This window comes from Phocoena sinus, chromosome 1 (genome assembly GCF_008692025.1).
Source record: "Phocoena sinus isolate mPhoSin1 chromosome 1, mPhoSin1.pri, whole genome shotgun sequence".
NCBI lineage: Eukaryota > Metazoa > Chordata > Mammalia > Artiodactyla > Phocoenidae > Phocoena > Phocoena sinus.
Genome location: NC_045763.1, coordinates 164685374 through 164704035, shown reverse-complemented (window position 1 = coordinate 164704035; position 18662 = coordinate 164685374). Strand labels below are relative to the sequence as shown.

General features: G+C 48.7%; 1 protein-coding gene across 3 annotated transcripts in view; it reads right to left on the bottom strand.

Annotated features, from left to right (window-relative positions):
* The window catches only part of SUSD4 (sushi domain containing 4), a 124472-nt gene extending 107940 nt beyond the window's left edge, over positions 1-16532 (bottom strand). For all 3 annotated transcript variants that reach the window (XM_032603298.1, XM_032603317.1, XM_032603307.1), the window contains exons 1-2: positions 16412-16532; positions 15649-15819 (exon numbers count right to left, since the gene is read on the bottom strand). In XM_032603298.1, coding sequence (XP_032459189.1) covers positions 15649-15784 — 136 coding nt within the window. In that variant the 5' untranslated portion in view covers positions 15785-15819; positions 16412-16532. The remainder of the gene's footprint in view (positions 1-15648; positions 15820-16411) is intronic.
* Between the last annotated feature and the right edge of the window lie 2130 nt (positions 16533-18662).

The following is an 18662-nucleotide window of genomic DNA, read 5'->3' as shown; positions in this document are numbered from 1 at the left end:
GAAAGGCCATGTGAGGACACAGCTAGAAGGCGGCCATCTGCAAGCCAGGAAGAGAGCCCTCACCGGAAACCAACCCTGCTGGCACCTTGACCTTGGACTTCCAGCCTCCAGAACTGTGAGAATATAAATTTCTGTTGTTTAAGCCACCCAGTCTGTGGTATTTTGTTATGGCAGCTCAAGCAGACTGACAACAGTACCAATGCACAGACACATGAGCTCCTTGAGGGCTGAGACTGTATCATCTTCCTGTTTCTACTCTTAGTACCTAATGTGGTCCTTGCACACAGTAAGTGATTAACAAATTCCTGTTGAGTAAATATAAGAGTGGATGGAGGTAAGAGGCTGTAAAGACCTCCTCCCTTTCTCACCCTTAGAATCTCAGAGCTATGTTTAAACCCCCTCAGGTCAGAGTAGGTAAAAAACTCAGACCCTCCAGGTGCTGTCACTCACTGAGGGAGAGGCAAGGTGGCTGCCTTCTAGGTGTGTCCTCACATGGCCCTTCCTTGGTTTGTGTGCATGGACACAGAGAGGGGAAGGAGAGCGAGCACTCTGGTGTCTCTTATAAGGACACCAGTCCTATTGGATTAGGGCCCCATCCTTCTGACTTCATTTAACCTTAATAGGTTTAATTTAACCTCCTTATAGGCCCTATGTCCAAATATAATCATGTTGGGGTTTAAGGGTTCATGGTATGAATTTGGGGGCATAATTCAGCTCAAGGCAAAGCCAGACGTCAACCCTCTCAGTGTCCTTCCTGCCAGTTACTTGCAGCTGTTTGGGCCACCTGCCCAGATGTCAAATGCAAGAGGGAAGAGACAGTTTAGAAATAATAAAATGCTCAATTCAACAACATCTTTTATTCATATGGGAGCAGGTCCTGGCTGCAGAGCCCTTTAACCCGTTGACCAAGCCACCAGTAAGGGACCACTAGCTATGTCGGCGGTGCTTTGTGAGATCACCAAGGAGAAAGCCTGTTGCCTGCCCTGAAAGAACCTGTAATCTAGTTGTGAGGTCTGAGTTAGGAAACATTCTCTGGGTCCTTGGTACCTTCATTAGTCAGCAGACTCGTGTTTACTGAGTATCTAGAACCCGCAGAACATGGTCAGGTAAAAACAGATTAATCAGCTATGGACCCTAGCTTTCAGGAGCTTTTATAAGTAAAAACAAAACAAATAATAATGATGAGGATAATGAGAAGAGTAGCAGTCAACACTTAATGAAATCTCATTATGAGTCAGGCACCGGTCTCCATGCGTTCCATATATTAACCTATCTATTCCTCACAACGGTTCTATGACATGGGTTTTATTATCCCCATTTCACAGATGAGGAGACTGAGGAAGAGACAGATTAAGTAGTTTGCCTCACATATAAAGCAACCAAGGAGTAGAGCTGGGATTCAATCCCAGGGATCTGTCTCCAGACCCCTTGCCCTTAGTGACTAAAAGTGCCACATAGGTGACAGAGACCTTCTTTTCCCGCCTCCTTAGAATGACGGGGCTGGACAGTGTGCAGTGTTTTCATAGGGTGATGACAGAATAAGAGGAGGCACAGCCATGTAAAGCAGGTACACACCCAGGTGGAAGCAGGTGGGGGCCCTGGGGTGGCTTGCTCAGCCAGGTCCCCACTCAGTGCCCACTCTGTCCAGGCAAACCCTGTAGGGGAAGCCAAGGGGCTCTGTGCAAACCCCCTGGACCAACCATCTCCATGGTCCTCTCCAGCTCAACAGTCTACGATTCCAGTGCTGTGAGACTTCTGACGACAGAGAAGATGTGCAGAGCTAAGGAAGCCAGAGATCATCCAACAGTCTCAGAAGGTGTGGAAGGGAGATGTAAGCTGTCTCCTCGGACACGGGAAGGCTCGGTGAAGGTAGAAAGAGGATGGGGTAATGTTCCAGGCCTGGGTAAAGGCCAGCTGGAGGGCGATGAACCCTAACCCTAACCCTCACTTAGGGCAGAGCAAATGAACAGGTTCAGCAGATCCAATTTGAATTTTGTCCCACCCTTGTTTCTCCAGGTCCGTGGGCCATCTTTAGTGCATCATCTTTCTTCTAGAACTTTTAATGAATATGTGGTCATCTGGCTCTTCAACTTGATGAGAGCAACTTTACATGTGTACCTTCATCCAGGAACGATACTGAAAAAATAGAGTTTGCATGTAAATGGAAGGTCCAGGAGAAACGGGCTTGCTGCAGCCTCCTGCATTTCCGTGGAAGTTAGCTGACGCTCCATCACTGAGAACATGACCCAGTTTAGCAACAACATCGACACAGGAGGGACCAGGGAAAATGCCAAGTATTAGAAGACCAAGGCCCATGGGAGGTGAGATGCCACAAAGTGGAGGTAGAGACCAGTCCCCGGCTTTGATTTTGATTAGAGCCTCTGGTGGCCACACGGCTGGAGGAAACCGAGAGAGAACAATGTTAACAGAAGCAGCAACAACAGACTCTCAGGAATCCGCCCTTGAGTACGGCTGCGGTTCTCTGCCCAGGGCGCAAAGGCGATCCTCACAGAGACAGGGCAGGTTCACTCCCAGTTTTAGATCCTCTGTGTTTGGGGAGCCCCCAAAGAACTGGGTCTTCCTTCATCTGGAGGTGACAAAGGGCAAAAGCTCTGGGCTCATTACCATGTAAATGAAAACTACAAGGCAGATTTTCAGCAAAGCCGCTCTCAGGCGATAAATGCCCTGCTACCTCATTAAACCATGCAGGACCCTCTCCTATTAATTCAAAGCCCGCTGATCGGGCTGTCCTTTAAAGGGCTGCTTCCCCAAATGAGACCCGGCGTTCCAGGGTTGAGGACAGCTGGGGACCCGAGAGGCGGCTGCAGCAAGGCGCCCCTGGAGGCTAACAGGCTTTTTCCCGAAGGGCTCTGAGGATGGATCGCAAACAGGATTTCCAGGCATTCCCTCTAAGGACTAGGAGTCCCAAGATCTCCAGCCCACAGACACCCAAAAGCAGCATCCCATCCGCAAAGCTATAAAGAGTCTGGAGGATTAGAGCCAGTATGCAGCTAGAGTTCGACGGAGATCAAGCACTTAGTGAGTCTCTGGATCCAGACGCGGCTCCCAATTCATGCTACTGTCCTACCTGAGCCCGGAGCTGCTGGCCCAGCTGCTGTGCCGGGATGCTTCCGGCTGAGAAATACCACGCAGGAGGCGGCGGAGGCGGAGAAGGACACGCAGAGCCCCTGCCTCGCTCCTGGACCTCTGAAGCACCTTTAATCCATCTCCTGCCTGCCTCACATGTTGAATTGCTTTTTCCTGGGGCATCTGTGAGCACACAAAAGGGGCTGACTGGGCTTGGGCCAACAGCTATTGAGAAGTTCCTCTCCGCGGTACAAGGACCTTCTCAATCTCCAGACGCGACCATTCACTGAAGGCTGGAGCACACATTGGCACATTCGCCTTTGCAGCAAAAGAGCTCCTGCAGCTGCCTTGACATCGTGTTTGCATAAAATGAGCTTTCAGGGGGTCAGGACCCGCACGTGGGGAGGTGTTTCCATGCTGTGCAAAGCGTCTTCCTTTTGGATTTAGGAAAGCAAAAGGCAAAAATGGCCCTAGGCGCAGTGGAGAAGTCTCCTTCCAGACCGGCAATCCTAACTCTGTCTTGTATTTATAAAACCCCTTGTCTTCTGACCCTGCCTCTTCCATATCTGCACATCCGGCCCCCTGCGGAGTGTAAAGGACCGAGCCTTGTTGCCCCTGATTTACAGATGAAGAAACCAAAGCATGGAGAGGTTAAGTGACTTGCTTCAGAGGTGACAGAGCTGGTCACAGGGGGTGGGGGTGACAGAGGGTTCTCTCTCTGACAATCCGCACCTTTGAAGATTCACTGACAGCCTGAGAAGACTGAATCTTTGAAAGACCGGAGCACAGGGCTGCCAAAGGATTTGTGTAAGAAGGACGTGCAGCTGAAGCACGGAGCTCATAAAACATTCCAGCCCCCCAAGAGTTCGGAGGAAGGGGCAACTGCAGGGAGGAGGTCCCCCGGGCACCCTCACCGCACTCACGCACACCATCCCCTCTGCTCAGAATCCCCAGGAGGGAGAACACACAAACACCACCTAGTGACCATGTCCAGCTCTAGTTCTCGGGTTAGCTCCGTCCTCCCCGTGAAGGTGGGAAAAGACTGTGACGCTTCTGCAGTCAGGCGTCAAACATCTCTGTGCATATCCTCCATCCTCCCAAACACAGCCTTCCTCCCTCCCTCCTGCCCTGCGTTCCTTTCTGTCCAGTGGGTGTAGGCACCCAGAATTCAAAGTACTTAAACATCACCCTGATAATAACATGAGATTAAACCTCCTGCCCCCAAACAGAATGGGCCATCAACAGTCAGAATCAAGTTCTATTGTCGTTGTCACTGTTCTGTTAGTATTACTACCAATACCGCTTAGCAGCACAACTCTTCATCCCCCTTACTGGCTTCTCCTCTTGACATTTGAATGTGGATGCTTCCCGGGCTTCCCCCTCAAACCCTCTTCTACACTCTCCTCCCGGAAAAGTCATGCCCCGCCTGCAGCTCCTGCCACTTTTCTTTTGGCCACACCATGCAGCATGTGGGATCTTAGTTCTCTGACCAGGGATCCAACCCGTGGCCCTGCAATGGAAGCGGGGAGTCCTAACCACAGGACCGCCAGGGGATTCTGATGCATAAATCTGCGTCTCCGTCTCTAACCTCTCTCCTGAGCACCTAACCGAGTTTTCAACTGCCTGACGGACGGATGGTGCCCAAATGGGTGTCCTGCAGGCAATGCAAATCTCCTAGTCCAAACTGAACTCATTAGCTTCCCTCCAAATGACCGCTGCTGGGGCTCTGCGAACGGCCCTTCCTCCAGCCCCACATCCAGCCAGCTGTCCGTCCCCAGTTCCCCCTCCTTCTTCACCTACGTTACATGCATTCATTTCTCTGTAGTTAAAGCCCTAATCATGTCCCTCCTGGGCCAGTTCAAGATTCTTCTAACCGGCCCCCGCTGGAATACAAGTTCCCCGAGGTCAGAGCTGTTTTGCTCCCCACTGGATCCTCCACCAAGTCACAGGAAACCCTTCATGAGCAAAGGTCTCTCTGTCTCTCCTCCACCTTCACATTGCTAAAAAATTCTTCCCTGAAGCAAAGATCCAATCACGTCAAGTCCCCAAAGACATATTCTGTAGGTCACCAATTGACCCCAGTGTTCAAATTCCTACACGTTGTAATGAGCTGGGCATGTAGCTCCAACCTGCCTGTCCATCCCCCTCCCTTGTGTCTTCTCAATCTATCTGCCCTTTACTAAGGCTGCCCTGGGCTAGTCCTTGTCTTTGGTACATATTCTTTTCAATCTTAGTATCTGTATCCTGGAGGGAAAAAAAAAAGCATCTCTCAACCAACACCTTCTCTGCCTGGAAAATTATTTTATTGTTCAAGACTTAGCTCAAGTGTCCTCTTCTTTGGTAAGCCTCCCCCCGCCCCTCCTTCTTCCCCAGAGTCTCCAAGATACATCTCCACTATGAGACCTGCTATAGGAATTATGACAGTGAGTTCTATACCGGGGCCAAGGCCTGGTGACCTCCTAGCCATTTCAGTACCACACACCTGTCTCAGCCTGTGCCATCGTGTGGTATTATGTATTTGTTACACTATATTCCTTCAAAACAAACGAAGCTCTTGGTAGGCTAATCCCAGCATGGTGAATGTAGCAAACATTCATTATTCATCAGTTTGTTAGCGATGACGCTGACACCTCAGATAGTCATGATACTTCCCCCTAGTCATGCATTTGATTCTCACAACAATCATGGGAGCCAGATGGTCCAAGTATGTCACAAATAATGAAACTGAGGCAGCAAACAGGTTACCATCACTTAGCCAGACGGTGACAATAGCAAGGCAAACTGACTCCATGTACTTTCTACTGGACCCTATACCTCTCCAGCTCTTTGCCTCAAGAAATGAAGACATATCCACCAAGTCATTATTACCAGCAAAAAAGCACCTCCCATCCGTAAAACAATGGTGTAAACAGTTTGGTGTGATGAAAACACCTGGTCCACCATTTACAATCCAAGAGAAAAAATCTGGGCATAGAAAAATCTAAACATAGAGTGGCCCCAACGAGCCATCGAGTACATGCTGTCATACTACCACTTAAAGTTGCAGATGTGACTCCCAGAAGAAACTGAAAATGCATCCTTGGGTTAGATTCTGACACTGAGACTCAGAGTTAGTTAACAGAGGCAGTGTAATAGAACAATTGAGAGCCTCTCCCAGGATCAAGCCTCTAAACCTATCAAGTTTCTACAAAACAAGCAGGTCCTGTTATTTCTGCCTGGAGAGAATCAGAATCTTCTGACTTGAAGTGTTAAAGGATTCTTCTACATACTGAGGCTCTGAATTTGGAAACCAGCTAGATGAGCCGCAATGTTGTACAACATGCAGATTTTAAAGAATCCACTGTAAGAATGGATTTTCTTTCTTTCTTAAAAGAACCTCTCTCTTGCTGGTTCACCCAATTCAATCACATATCCCTTTTATAAATGCAATCAAACCAAAGAAATAAGGGCTTTTTGTATTTTGTTACTCGGAGAAAAAAGGCGTCTCGAACACGAGTGACGCTCCTTGCTCAGCTCTGCTCCCTCACTGGTAATTCCAGGGCGTAAAAGTCACCCACTGCAAACAGAAACGTGAGATAACCAGGTCGAACTGTCATTTCCAGAAAACCTTACTCATCCTCTCCCTTGAAAAGGTCAGTTTATTGGGATAGTGATGAAATGATTATTAACCAATCCTACTGGGCTCTGCAAGTCCTCTCACCTCTAAGGATAAAAATCCATTCCTGGAGACCAGGCATTCACTGGACGTGCTCACACTTGTGTACATCCATAGCCCCCTGCCCTCCTGGGGCTGCTTGTGGCTTTACCCCACGGTGAATTAATGGAGGCTCACCCACCATAGTGCTCCCCAGTTTACTGGCATCGCCAGACAATGTCAAGAATTATTTTGTTTTACTTCTCTGATGTTCCCAGTTTACCTTGTTTCAGATGAATGAAGCAATTACAATACTCTCAATGAAGAAGCTATTTTACAATGCACTTTCAATTCCAGTTTGTGAGCAAGTTACTTAATTATTTCTATTTGTTTTTCTTCCTGAGTGGATAATTTCTTCTGTCTTAGAATAGTAGAGCAATCTTTTTCTTAAAGAAGAAATACTGGGCCAAATGCTTCCTTAAAACTTAGTGTCTTCAGCTCATACCATCAAACACAAACATCTTCCTGGACAGTAGAGTAAACAGCGCTCAGATCTCATCAAATATCAAACCTTATTCTTAATTCAAAGCTGTTGAAGGAACTTTTCCTCGTGCCCATGATCCTCAGCTATAATTTTTCTTTTTATCTTTTGATATGTACTAATTAGATTATCATCTACATCGTATAAATGAAAAGACAGGTTTAAAGGCTGGCCCCGAAGAGATAAGTCTCGACCAATAGGCCTGGCTGCTTATCCGTCTTTGTCTATTTGTGGGACCTTAGGAGATCAACCTCCCAGAGAATGTCTCTTCAAATTAAAAAGAAAAAAAGAGAGAGAGAGAGAAAAATCAAAACTCTTCATTTCACTGGGTTGTTAAGAAAATTAAAGGTGGTGATACATGTAAAAACACCTTGCAAACCATAACATTCTAAGCACATACTAGCTCAAGTTATTATTAGTGCTTGACAACATGGCATGGAAAAGGACCCCTCCAAGGAAGGCTACCTCATTGGGAACGATAAATAGGAGGGGATGATGACGGCCTGACAGTCACTAAGGCTATCTCATTGGGGACAATAAACAGGAGGGGATGGTGATTGTCTGACAGTCACTAAGGCTTTCTCATTGGGGACAATAAACAGGAGGGGACGGTGATGGTCTGACAGTCACTAACGGAAGGCCCCAGAGACCAGCCATTTGTTTTCACACCCTTTCCTCCTCAGGGCAGGTGAGACTCAGAGCATATCTTATTCATTCTGACCCCCTTCCTCAGACAGTCACAAAGAGACTGGAATTGAAATAAAACACATCCTGATAAGTTCATGAGTTTCTAGCCCCTTCCCTCTCTCCATTCGGAGCTCAAGATTTAGGCACTGTGGCTCTCACTTTTTCTCGAGTTGAGAGATTCTGTTGCTGTTGTTGATTTGCTTATATATTTTCTGCTTTTGAGTCACAACACAAAAGAGCGCCCTGGAAATGCAAATCAAAACCACAATGAAAAACCACCTGTCAGAATGGCTAGCGTCAAAAAGATAACAAATATTAATATATTAAAAGTATAGCACAGAGAACTCTTCTCAATACTCTGTAATGACCTACATGGGAAAAGAATCTAAAAAAGAGTGGCTATGTGTATATGTATAACTGATTCACTTTGCTGTACAGCAGAAACTAATACAACATTTTTAATCAACTATAATCCAATAAACATTTTTTAAAAAAAAGACAACAAATAATAAGCGTTGGTGAAGATGTAGAGAAAAGGGAACCCTTGCACACTGTTGGTGGGAATGTAAACTGGTGTAGCCACCATGGGAAACAGCACAGAGGTTCCTCAAAAAATTAAAAATAGAATTACCATATGATCCAGCTATTCCACTCCTGGGCATATATCCAAAGAAAATGAAACACTAATTTGAAAAGATATCTGCACCCCCATGTTCATAGCAGCATTATTTACAATAGCCAAGATATGGAAGCAACCTTAATGTCCATCAACAGATAAATGGATAAAGAAGATGTGGTATACATATACAATGGACTATTGCTCAGCCATAAAAAAGAATGAAATTTTGCCATTTGGAACAACATGGATAAGCCTAGAGGATATTGTGCTTAGTGAAGTAAGTCAGACAGAGAGAGACGAACACTGCATGTTTTCACTTATATGTGGAATTTTAAAAATAAAACAAATGAGTATAACAAAACAGAAACAGACACAGATACAGAGAACAAACAAGTGGTTACCAGTGAGGAGAGGCACACAATAGGGGAAGGGGATTAAGAGGTACAAACTACTATGTATAAAATAAGAGGGACTTCCCTTGTCCAGTGGTAAAGAATCCCCCTTACAAGGCAGGGGACACAGGTTTGATCCCTGGTCAGGGAACTAAGATCCTGACAACTAGATTGGGGCAACTAGACCCTTGCACCAAAACTACTGAGCTCGCGTGTCTCAACTAGAGAGCCTGCGTGCTGCAAACTACAGAACCCACGTGCCCTGGAGCCTGCATGCCGCAACTAGAGAGAAGCCCGCGCGCCGCAAGGAAAGATCCCGCATGCCTCAACAAAGATCCCGCGTGCTGCAACTAAGTCCTGATGTAGCCAAAAATAAATAATAAAATAAATAAATAATTTAAAAATAAAATAAATAAGATACAAGGATGTAATGTACAGCACAGGGACTATAGCCACTATTTTATAATAAATTTAAATGAAGCATAATCTTAAAAACTATCAAATCACTATGTTATACACCTGAAACTAATGTAACATTATATATCAACTATACTTTAATTGAAAAAAGAGTTCTCTTATTCCAAGGTGGGGCAGGCCACAGTTCCAAAATATTTGATAACTGTGGCTTAAAGAGAAATACTTGGGTTGAAACACAAAAAGCAAAAAAATGCATTTAGAGATTAGCATTTCCATGCCTACGGAGAAAGTTTACAATTAAAAGGATAATATGGGTCACCATGCCTGGGGTGACCCTGAGCAATAATAGTTCCTACTTCGTAGAGCTGTCATGAGGATTAAATGAGTTAATATATGTAAATGAGGAGAACAGCACTGGCACAGAGTAAGCACTGTCTAAAGGTTTGCCATTAGTATTATTACAACAATTGACAAATTTTTATCAATCACTCAGGTGTTGGCCAATTTAAAACTTGTCCCCCTCAAAAATAAAAGAAATAAAACTTGTCCCATCTTTTTCCAATCTTCCATGGTTAGCAACAGTTGACAGTTTGTTCTTGTGAGAATGGACCAATAAATCAACAAAATGTTGTATCTGATCCATGAGAATATACATCTGATGCATCTGTCCTAAGTGCTGTGGTTGGTTTTGGCGAAATGCAACTGTGCTTCTAAACAAATCAGAAAACCTATTTTTCTGCCCCTTTCTTTCCCTCAATTCAGAGACAATGATCCCAATGACCTCTCTAGACATATTGTTACTAAGTGCGGTTATTTCAATTATCAAACACCAAATGAACTTGCAAAATAAGACAAGGATAAAAGAAGTCTGGAAAAATCACCTTCCTCTTCAGTATCAATAAATAACACTAAATTTTCAATTGAATTAAAAATGTACGTGAAGAAAACAGTGTGATACAATCTTCTGCATTCAAACTTTTGAGAAGAAACCAGCCCTTACTTGTCACTTTCCTAAGGATCAAGGACTACATTCAATTCCCTTATCTTCGTATCCCCAGGGCATGCAACAGACACTCACAAAAGATGGATCAATAGATGGAAAAAACAGAGCTGGCTTTTACCCCCAGTGTTCAGAACCCACCAAATTCCTATAATCACAGAATTAAAGAATGTTAGTGATATGGAAGGAATTGAGCTCAGGAGAAGTTACACAACTTGCCCAAAGCCACGTGGCTATTTAACAGCAGAGACTGAACTTGATCTATCACCCCTGTAAAGAACACTGGGCTCTCAAGCTGTACCACAGCTTCCCAGCTAAGGGCAAGTCTCCATGGCCTTTTGGAAGCTTTTGAAATATGCCTCTGACATCAGGAAAAGTGTCACATGGGTGCTTTTCTTCCCGTATCTAATCAATATTTACTGGAGAGCAATCCTCACCTACACTCTTTGTTACTCTCAGGAATTAAAGAACTACTGACTCTCTCCAACTTGCCACTTCAGGCCTCCGAGATGAGAGATTCGCTACTTGTGGTATGAAATCCTTCTCCTGTCTCCCAGAGCTTTCCGATTTCACCTCGGGGATAAATCAAAAGCGTTTCCATGCTGCTTATATTAGAGTGGCCTTTTGTTGAAGAAACATGCTTTATAATTTGAGGTGCTGGGACTTTTGTTTACAGACTGAATTAAGTACAGGTTGAAACTGTGGCTTTTAGACATAACATTGCAGGAGAAGCTTACACTCTACCACGTAAGGAATCTTTCTCAAACTCCAAGAGACTGGCACCTCCAACTCAGTGAGCTGGGCAGACAGCATTTGTTCCTGCCTGCTGGCACACAGCTCAATGCTACGGCCACATGGCCCAAACAAGACCTCCAGGAGCTTAAGCCAGCGGTACTAGTGCCACAACTCTAATGTGCAGACTGGGCAGCCCAACGGGGAGTGTCCTGGGTCAGAGACTTGGAAGCAGAGAAAGGAAAGGGAGCATAGCTCAGATGATATTATGTTCCTGCTCTAAACCCTTCAGTGGTTCCCACTGCCTGCCGTGCGACACTCGGAATCCTCACGGGGGCTTATGATTGGGTCCCAATCTATTTATTGCTCCTCCTTACCTACTGGTTCCCTGCAGGCCTACCATGTTCTAGACGATCCAGACTGTTCTGTCTCCCTGAACAGTTCAATGACGTCACCACCTCCACACCTCTGCACAAGGTGTCTCTCCCCTGAGATGCTGCAACCACTGCCTCCCTCAGATCTCATCCTAAGTGCCACCTCTTCTCTAGAACCTTTCCTGAATTCTCCTCCAACCTCCCAGGCCTCCTCCAAGTGGAAGTGGCCTCAATCGCCATGACACTCTTGTAGCACTTTTGTAACCGCCCATGGTAATTATTTTCTAAACGGTGTGTCAGCAATTTGGGAATGTCTTTTCTTGCTGCCAGTCAGCATTAGCTGAGCATCTTCTGTGTGTCAGATGCTGTACTGGGTGCCTGGGACATGAAAATAAATAAAGTCAAGGTTCTTGCCTTCAATGGGCTTATGCTCTAGTGGATGAGATGACACTAGGACAAAGGGTTATACCTAGTGCAGGGGGGAAATGAAATATGAAAGAGATGATGGCATTTTAAGTTGGGTCTTAAAGAGAAATGTGTTCACTGGGCAAAAACTAGAGAGGAAGGAAGGGTTCTTCTAGGGGAAAAGAACATTATATACAGCAGTGCTTGTCACAGGTTTTACTGAAGGAATAAAACAAAGGCCGGGAAGGTTACAGGTTGGCTAGCCCCCTGCTCATTACTGTCTACATTTACTGAGTGTGTTCGCGACTCCCATCCCTCACAGCAACCCCGAAAGTTAGGCAGCATCATCCTCATTTTATGGATGAGAAAACTGAGGCTTCCAATGCCCAAAACCCCAAAGCTATCAAGTAGCAGAGCGTGGCTGGTGTTCCTGATACTATAAGGTTGTACTAATGAGTTCGCCTTCAAGGACCTAAACATAAAGCAAACTCTTAGCTCTCTTCCTCTAAGCCTGGGTGGACCACTCCGGGCAGACCTCAAATACCCAAAAACCATCTCAGGGAACACATACTGCGAGGGAAGAAGAGAGAAGCAGCAGAAGCTGTGCTGCGTGCAGATTCTGGGAACAGCGAGGCCCTGCGTCTCCCTGTAAACCCGATGTTACTCCTCTCACGGTATATGACTTTAGTGGCCCCAAATGTGGGCCCTCTTTCCTAATATATAAACGGCAACCTGGAAGGAGCCATCCAAAAGTCACCTCAGGCCAACTCAGGCTCATTAAAGCTCCCTTAGGGCTCCGAGAACTGAAGTGAACCTCTGGCTTTCTAGGAGAAAGCACTTCGTTTTTGACAGTTCTTTTCCTCCCTTTTCTTCATCTGATCACTTGCTCAATTTTTCCCTTTCTAGTTCAGGCTTTTTCTGTAACTCCTGTATCGGCTACATGCTCTTTTTTTTTCCCCTCCTAGCTGAGACTATTATATCTTGCTATTGTCATGTTCCTTTTCCATTGAAAGCAATCAATAATGAAAATCCACATTTCAGAACAGTGTCTATTAAATAGGCACCTTTTCATGGTTGGAAAAAAAAAAAAAAAAGACAGCACCCTCTGAGGGCTGACTTTCAGTTCCGTGTGTCACCTAAAGATGAGACGCTTGGGTGAGACTTCTGTCTCTTCACAGGCCATTTGTATTTGGGTATTTGAGAGAGATGGCAGAAAGTCTGGAGTCAGAACCAACTTGTTTTAAGGAATTCTTCGTCGAAAGCATTGCTAATCAAAGTGTGGTCCTGAGACCAGTAGTGACTGCTTCACTTGTGAGCTTGTTGGGAACGGAGACGCTCAGGCTCACCCCAGACCAGCTGAACCAGAATCCGCCGTTTTGCAAGATCCCAAGTGATTCATAAGTACATTAAAATTTTAGAAGCACTGGTCTAGAATTAAAATGAATTTGCTTTAATGAAACCACCCTGTAGCCTCCACGTGGATTTCTTTCCTAAGAAAGGAATCTCTGTACAGTGAACTCCATAGAACATCCTCCACCACGCTTTTCCACCCAAATTGTTTATTCATGGAAGAATTTTGAAATGATAAATCATCTTCCAGAAATCACACTCAGCCTGAGGGAGTTCCAGAGGACACAAAGCTGATGGCCAGCCTTTCTGCAGCGTGTGGGAACTAAGAAGGGAGAAGTAGGGCTTCCCTGGCGGCGCGGTGGTTGAGAGTCCGCCTGCAGATGCAGGAGACACGGGTTCGTGCCCCGGTCCGGGAAGATCCCACATGCCGCGGAGCGGCTGGGCCCGTGAGCCATGGCCGCTGAGCCTGCGTGTCCGGAGCCTGTGCTCCACAACGGGAGAGGCCACAACAATGAGAGGCCCGCGTACCAGAGAAAAAAAAAAAAAGAAGAAGGGAGAGGTAAAAAGCAACCCTCGTCCCGCCTTCTTTAAGGCCCTGGATCTTTCTGTTGATATCTTTGCCTCTCGGAAGAGGGGAGTAAAAGACGTGTTGTACAACCGCACGGGTGACTAATGTGAGACTGAGGGGGTTGTGCTGTGTACTGAGCTCTGAGATCCTTGAGTGGGGGGATGCTCTGTAAACACAAATGGCAGAACCAAGGGCCAGCCAAGTCCAGGCTGTGCTCACACCTCACACTTCCAATAACAACAGTCAAGACACACACAGATGAACCCTGACTAACCTGTCACCTACACTGGAGAAAGGAACAGAGAGGATGGAGAATCACATGCACCTGGTTTAAGGAAATGACAGCTAGAACTGAAGGAAAGAAAAGGGAAGAGGGGAGGTGATGACCAGGCCCTGCTCGAGGCTGTCCTGCCCACCTGGTCTCAGTCACCCTCAGTCACCCTCCAAGTGGAGCTCACGGGCGGACAGAGGCTGTGACCAGAGCCCTGGCAGGCCACACAGGTGCTGGCCTGGCATCCCACTTGACCTTGGTCTCTACGAAGAGGACACCTGCCTCAGAGACATTTTTATAAAAAAAGGGAGCACCAAAAAAGTTACCCCTTGTTGAAAAACCAAAACCGCGTCCCCCATCCAAAGTGAGTGTTTTCTCACTAATTCCGATAAACATGCACATCACAGGAAGCTCCTTTAGACTCCTGGCATCTTTCAGACCTCTAAGTGCAACGCCTGGGTTATTGATTCCTCTGTGTTAAAGCCCAACTTGGAAGTGCCCTCCCCCACTTCTACTAATTTTTCACTCATTATTTCCATCTTCACCTTTGAATTCTCTAAAACGGCAATATTTTAAAACACTAAAATGGTTTACTTGTATCAATCAATAGCTGCTTTTCCACCAATTATAATTTCTTTGTAGATTAACAGTTTTTCAGCTCCAGAAACATGATTCTCTCCTTTTAATATGCCCACATCAGCAAGCTCTCACAGGAAATCTGGAACGGACAGCAAAGAGCAGTGGTGGCAGAAAGACCCTTAGGCTCTTAAATTCAGACAGGAATGCCATCCATCTTCCTCTACCACAACCAAAAGATAGCCCTCCCCCCCAGAACCGAATACGTCAGAGATCAGCCGCCTCTGAGGACGGAGGCTCTGAATTTGATTTCAGCTAACTTCCACTTCATAGAAAAGCACTCGACTTTATTCCCCCTGTAACTCAGACCTGGATAAGCCAAGCAGTTCTCCAGAAACACATCTGAAGGAACAACTGTGCATCCCCTCCCCACCGCCAACATGCACGGGCATGCCTGAACACACCACCTCCCAAGGCAAAGAGAAAGTTAACTTTCAAATAAAGCTGTCCTGCAGCCAGTCTGGTCACATTTCCAGACCCTTCACATTCACAAAGGTGGTTCTTGCAACTCTGGCCTAAATCCAGAAGCTGAAAACTGACCTCTCCCTGCTGAGGGCACAGACCAGGGTCAAAGGTCCACAAACACACGTTCGCCACAAATACACCACTTTCTTTCTCTCTCTCTCTCTCGGCCAAAGTGAGAATAATGGGCCAGGCTTATTGTCTTTCCTTCAGAGAAGCCAGGATGGGCGGCTGGTGGGAAGCTCCAGACAGAATGTGGGTGTGTGAATCTATGCAGGCTCCACAGAGGAATTTTCTGGGAACTCCAGGGGTTTTGAAGAAGGGTGGTCTCAGGCTGGGACACAGGGGCTCCTCGGGTTCTCGGGTACCCCAGAAGTGTGGGGTGTAGGGGGCGTAGTGGCAAGGCTATCCTGCCAGCCAGGCTCCCCTTCCCTGCCGTCCCAGGCCCTCCCCGCCACGGCGGGGTCACTCACCGCCCGTGAGCTGTGCAGGGCCGAAGCACAGCGCCAGCTGAAACCACAGGATCACGGCCAAGAGTCTCTGGGGGGACTGAGGCTGCTGCTGCTCTAGAAATCCATCTCCATTGCTCGGGTTCATTCCATGATACATCTTTCATCCACAGAGGGCATCCGGCTTGCAAGAGTCTGCAACCAAGAGCGAACACGACGATACTCCAGGCTGCCGGGGCGCCGGGGGCCACGCTCCCCCTCCTCCGCCCTGGGACCGGGACCCTCGGCTTCCCCTGCTCCTTTCCTATTCCTCACCCGCGTGGCCCCCGCCCCCTTTCCCACTGGGAGCTCCCCCCTCTTCTCCCCAGCGCGGGGTACACTGAGTAACTGCCGCCGCGGGATGCTGCGCGTGCGGGAGGGATGGAGGAGGGGTGGGAGGGCAGGGGTTAGCGCACATTGGCTCCGCGCCGGTCCCCCGGATTCAGCGGCTGTGACCACGACAGGAAAGTCTAAAGCCTTCCAGCCTCTCGGGGCTGAAAAAACACTTTTCCCCGGGCCTACACATTTCACTCCTAGCAATCTCACGAGGTGGCACCGGATCCCCCCAGCTACTTCTCTGGTTTTCCCCAGGATCGGGATGGGTCCTACTGCCCAGTCCCCAGTGAGATTTCTCTGCGCTGTCAAAAAATTCCTCCCTCGGGGAGCAGAACCAGGCACCAACTCCCCCTCCTCGGCCTGCGAGCGCCTCCCCGGGATGGAAAGCCCCTTCCGGGGCTCTCGGTCTTACCTGTGGGTCTCATGCATGCAGCTTCCTTTCCTCCTCCGCCTCCTCCCCCCGCCAGTCTAACCCGCATCTGTGCGCGACCTCTGCTGCCGCCGCTGCGCGAGCGAGCGAGACGGAAGCCGCGGCGGCGGCGGCGGCGGCGGCGGCGGCGGCGGCGGCGGCGGCGGCGGCGGCGGCGGCGGCGGCGGCGGCGGCGGCGGCGGCGGCGGCGGCGGCGGCGGCGGCGGCGGCGGCGGCGGCGGCCCCCCCCGCCCGCGCTCTGCCTCCCCAGGCTCCGGGAGCGGACTGGTGCGGGAGTTGCGCTGGGGAGGACGGCAGTCCGGCCGCGCGCCCCCGAGGAGTCACCCGCGCGCCCGCTACCTGAGCTCCCGAGAGCGCGGCGGCGGCGCGGAGAGAGGGAGGGGGCGGGGGCGGGGCGGAGGCGCGCGGCCCGGACACGCACGCGGCGGGCACGCGCCTCCGCAGACCCAGGCAGCGCCGCGGCTGGGGAAGGGGCCCCGCCGGCGCGGGGAGGGGCAAGGGACCCGCCGCCGCCGCAACCAATCGGAAGCCCGCGCGCCTGCACCTGTCGGCACAGGCCTAGGGCCGGATCGCCCCTTTCCTGGCGCAGGACGGCGGTCTCCGCCTGGGCTGCGCGCGAGCCCGGGTGGCCGCCGCGGCCTCCGCGCGTCCTCCGGTGCCCCCAGAGCGCGGCACGGCGCGGGAGAGGGCTCCGCTTTAGGCTGCTGCCGCGGTGGTGGCTCCAACCCGTGGGACAAGAGTGCACAGCCCGGCCGGTCCCCACCCCAAGACCCTCACCACCGACGGGGTTCACGTGGGCGGGGCGGGGGAGGCCAATTGCCAAAGTCGCTTCCTTTCCTGCGTTTAGCTCTCCGCACCTCACCACGTCCCACCAAGGCTCTGCGTGTCCCCTCAGAGCCCGAATGACACTCTTCCCCCTCCCCCGCTCCCTTGATATTTGCCCTTTTGCGAGCAGCAGGCTTGTGCAGGAGGACTCTGAGCCTGTCTGGGAGATCCGCTGGCCCCTCCGAACCTCCGCCCGGCGCGCGCTCTCCTTGCGGGGAGAGGGAGGGTCCTCGGTGCCGCTGCAGAAGGTGGAGTACGGAGGAGGGGGCGGCGGGGGGGGGGTGCTTCTGGGGCTGTGGATCGGAACCCAAGGGGTTCGAGGGCGTTTGCCTCGGAAACATCCAAGTTTATCTGGAGAGAGTTCGCCTTGTCGGTGTTGTCTCTCTGCGGCTTTTGGTGCTCGACCCCAGCCCGCAGAAGGGTGCAACTCACTCCCCACTGGTTCTGGCCGCCCGCTGGCCCTGCTTAAGACTGGTCTTCCTCGGCCTGCCTGGCTCCGAGGGCCTCCGTCCCAGCCACGGTAGTTAAGGGGTGTGAGCTGATGAGGTGGTGCAGGCAGGCAGCACTTTAGAACCAGCGGCACCCCATTATTCTGTAGCAATTTGTGGATATGAAAACCATGTTTCGGATACCGCCACCAAATCATCCTCTGCTTCCGTCGGCTTTCCCCAAATCTCACATACTGATTGCTGGTAGTCAGGAAATTACAGCTTTTACTCTGTCGACTCTTACTGGGAGTAATTTTAACAAATTCTTTCAGGATAGATTAACTTTTAGTAAATAAATCTAATTCAGCATTTTTTCTATTTATTTATTTTTGCTTTGTAAAACTGAGATGGCAGCTTTGTACAGAATAAGTTTAAGATTTTTCACTTGCACAGGTTCGTTTCTGCTGAAGCTTGTGCTTTGGGGCTCCAGAATCTTAGCTGGGTACCCATGCTTCCAAGGTCCTATGACTGACCTCTAGAGTTTGAATACTTATGTAATTGTTTTTCTTAGTAAATTTTCTAAAGCTTTCTAATAAGCCGTCAAATCAACAAACTCAGAAACATTTGTTGACCATGTGTATGTCTTTATAATCATAAGAGATATGTCTAAGCACTATTGAGACCTGTTCTCCAGCTGATAAGTACAGTCCAGTCATACAGAGAATATCAGGATTGAAAGAAACATCCAAGTTTATCTGGTGCCAACACAGGACCTGTGCTTGAGTCCCCCCTCTGACATTTCTGCTAAGTGGTCATGCAGCCTCATGGAATACTTGAGGAAGCCTGTAATGTTTGCCCACAGCTCTCTTAGAAAAGCCCTCTTTGTACTGAACTGAAACCTACCTCCCTGAAACTTTTACACACTGGTTCCGGCTCTTCCATCTGGGCCCACACGGCTAGATGGAATTCCTCTTCCTTAA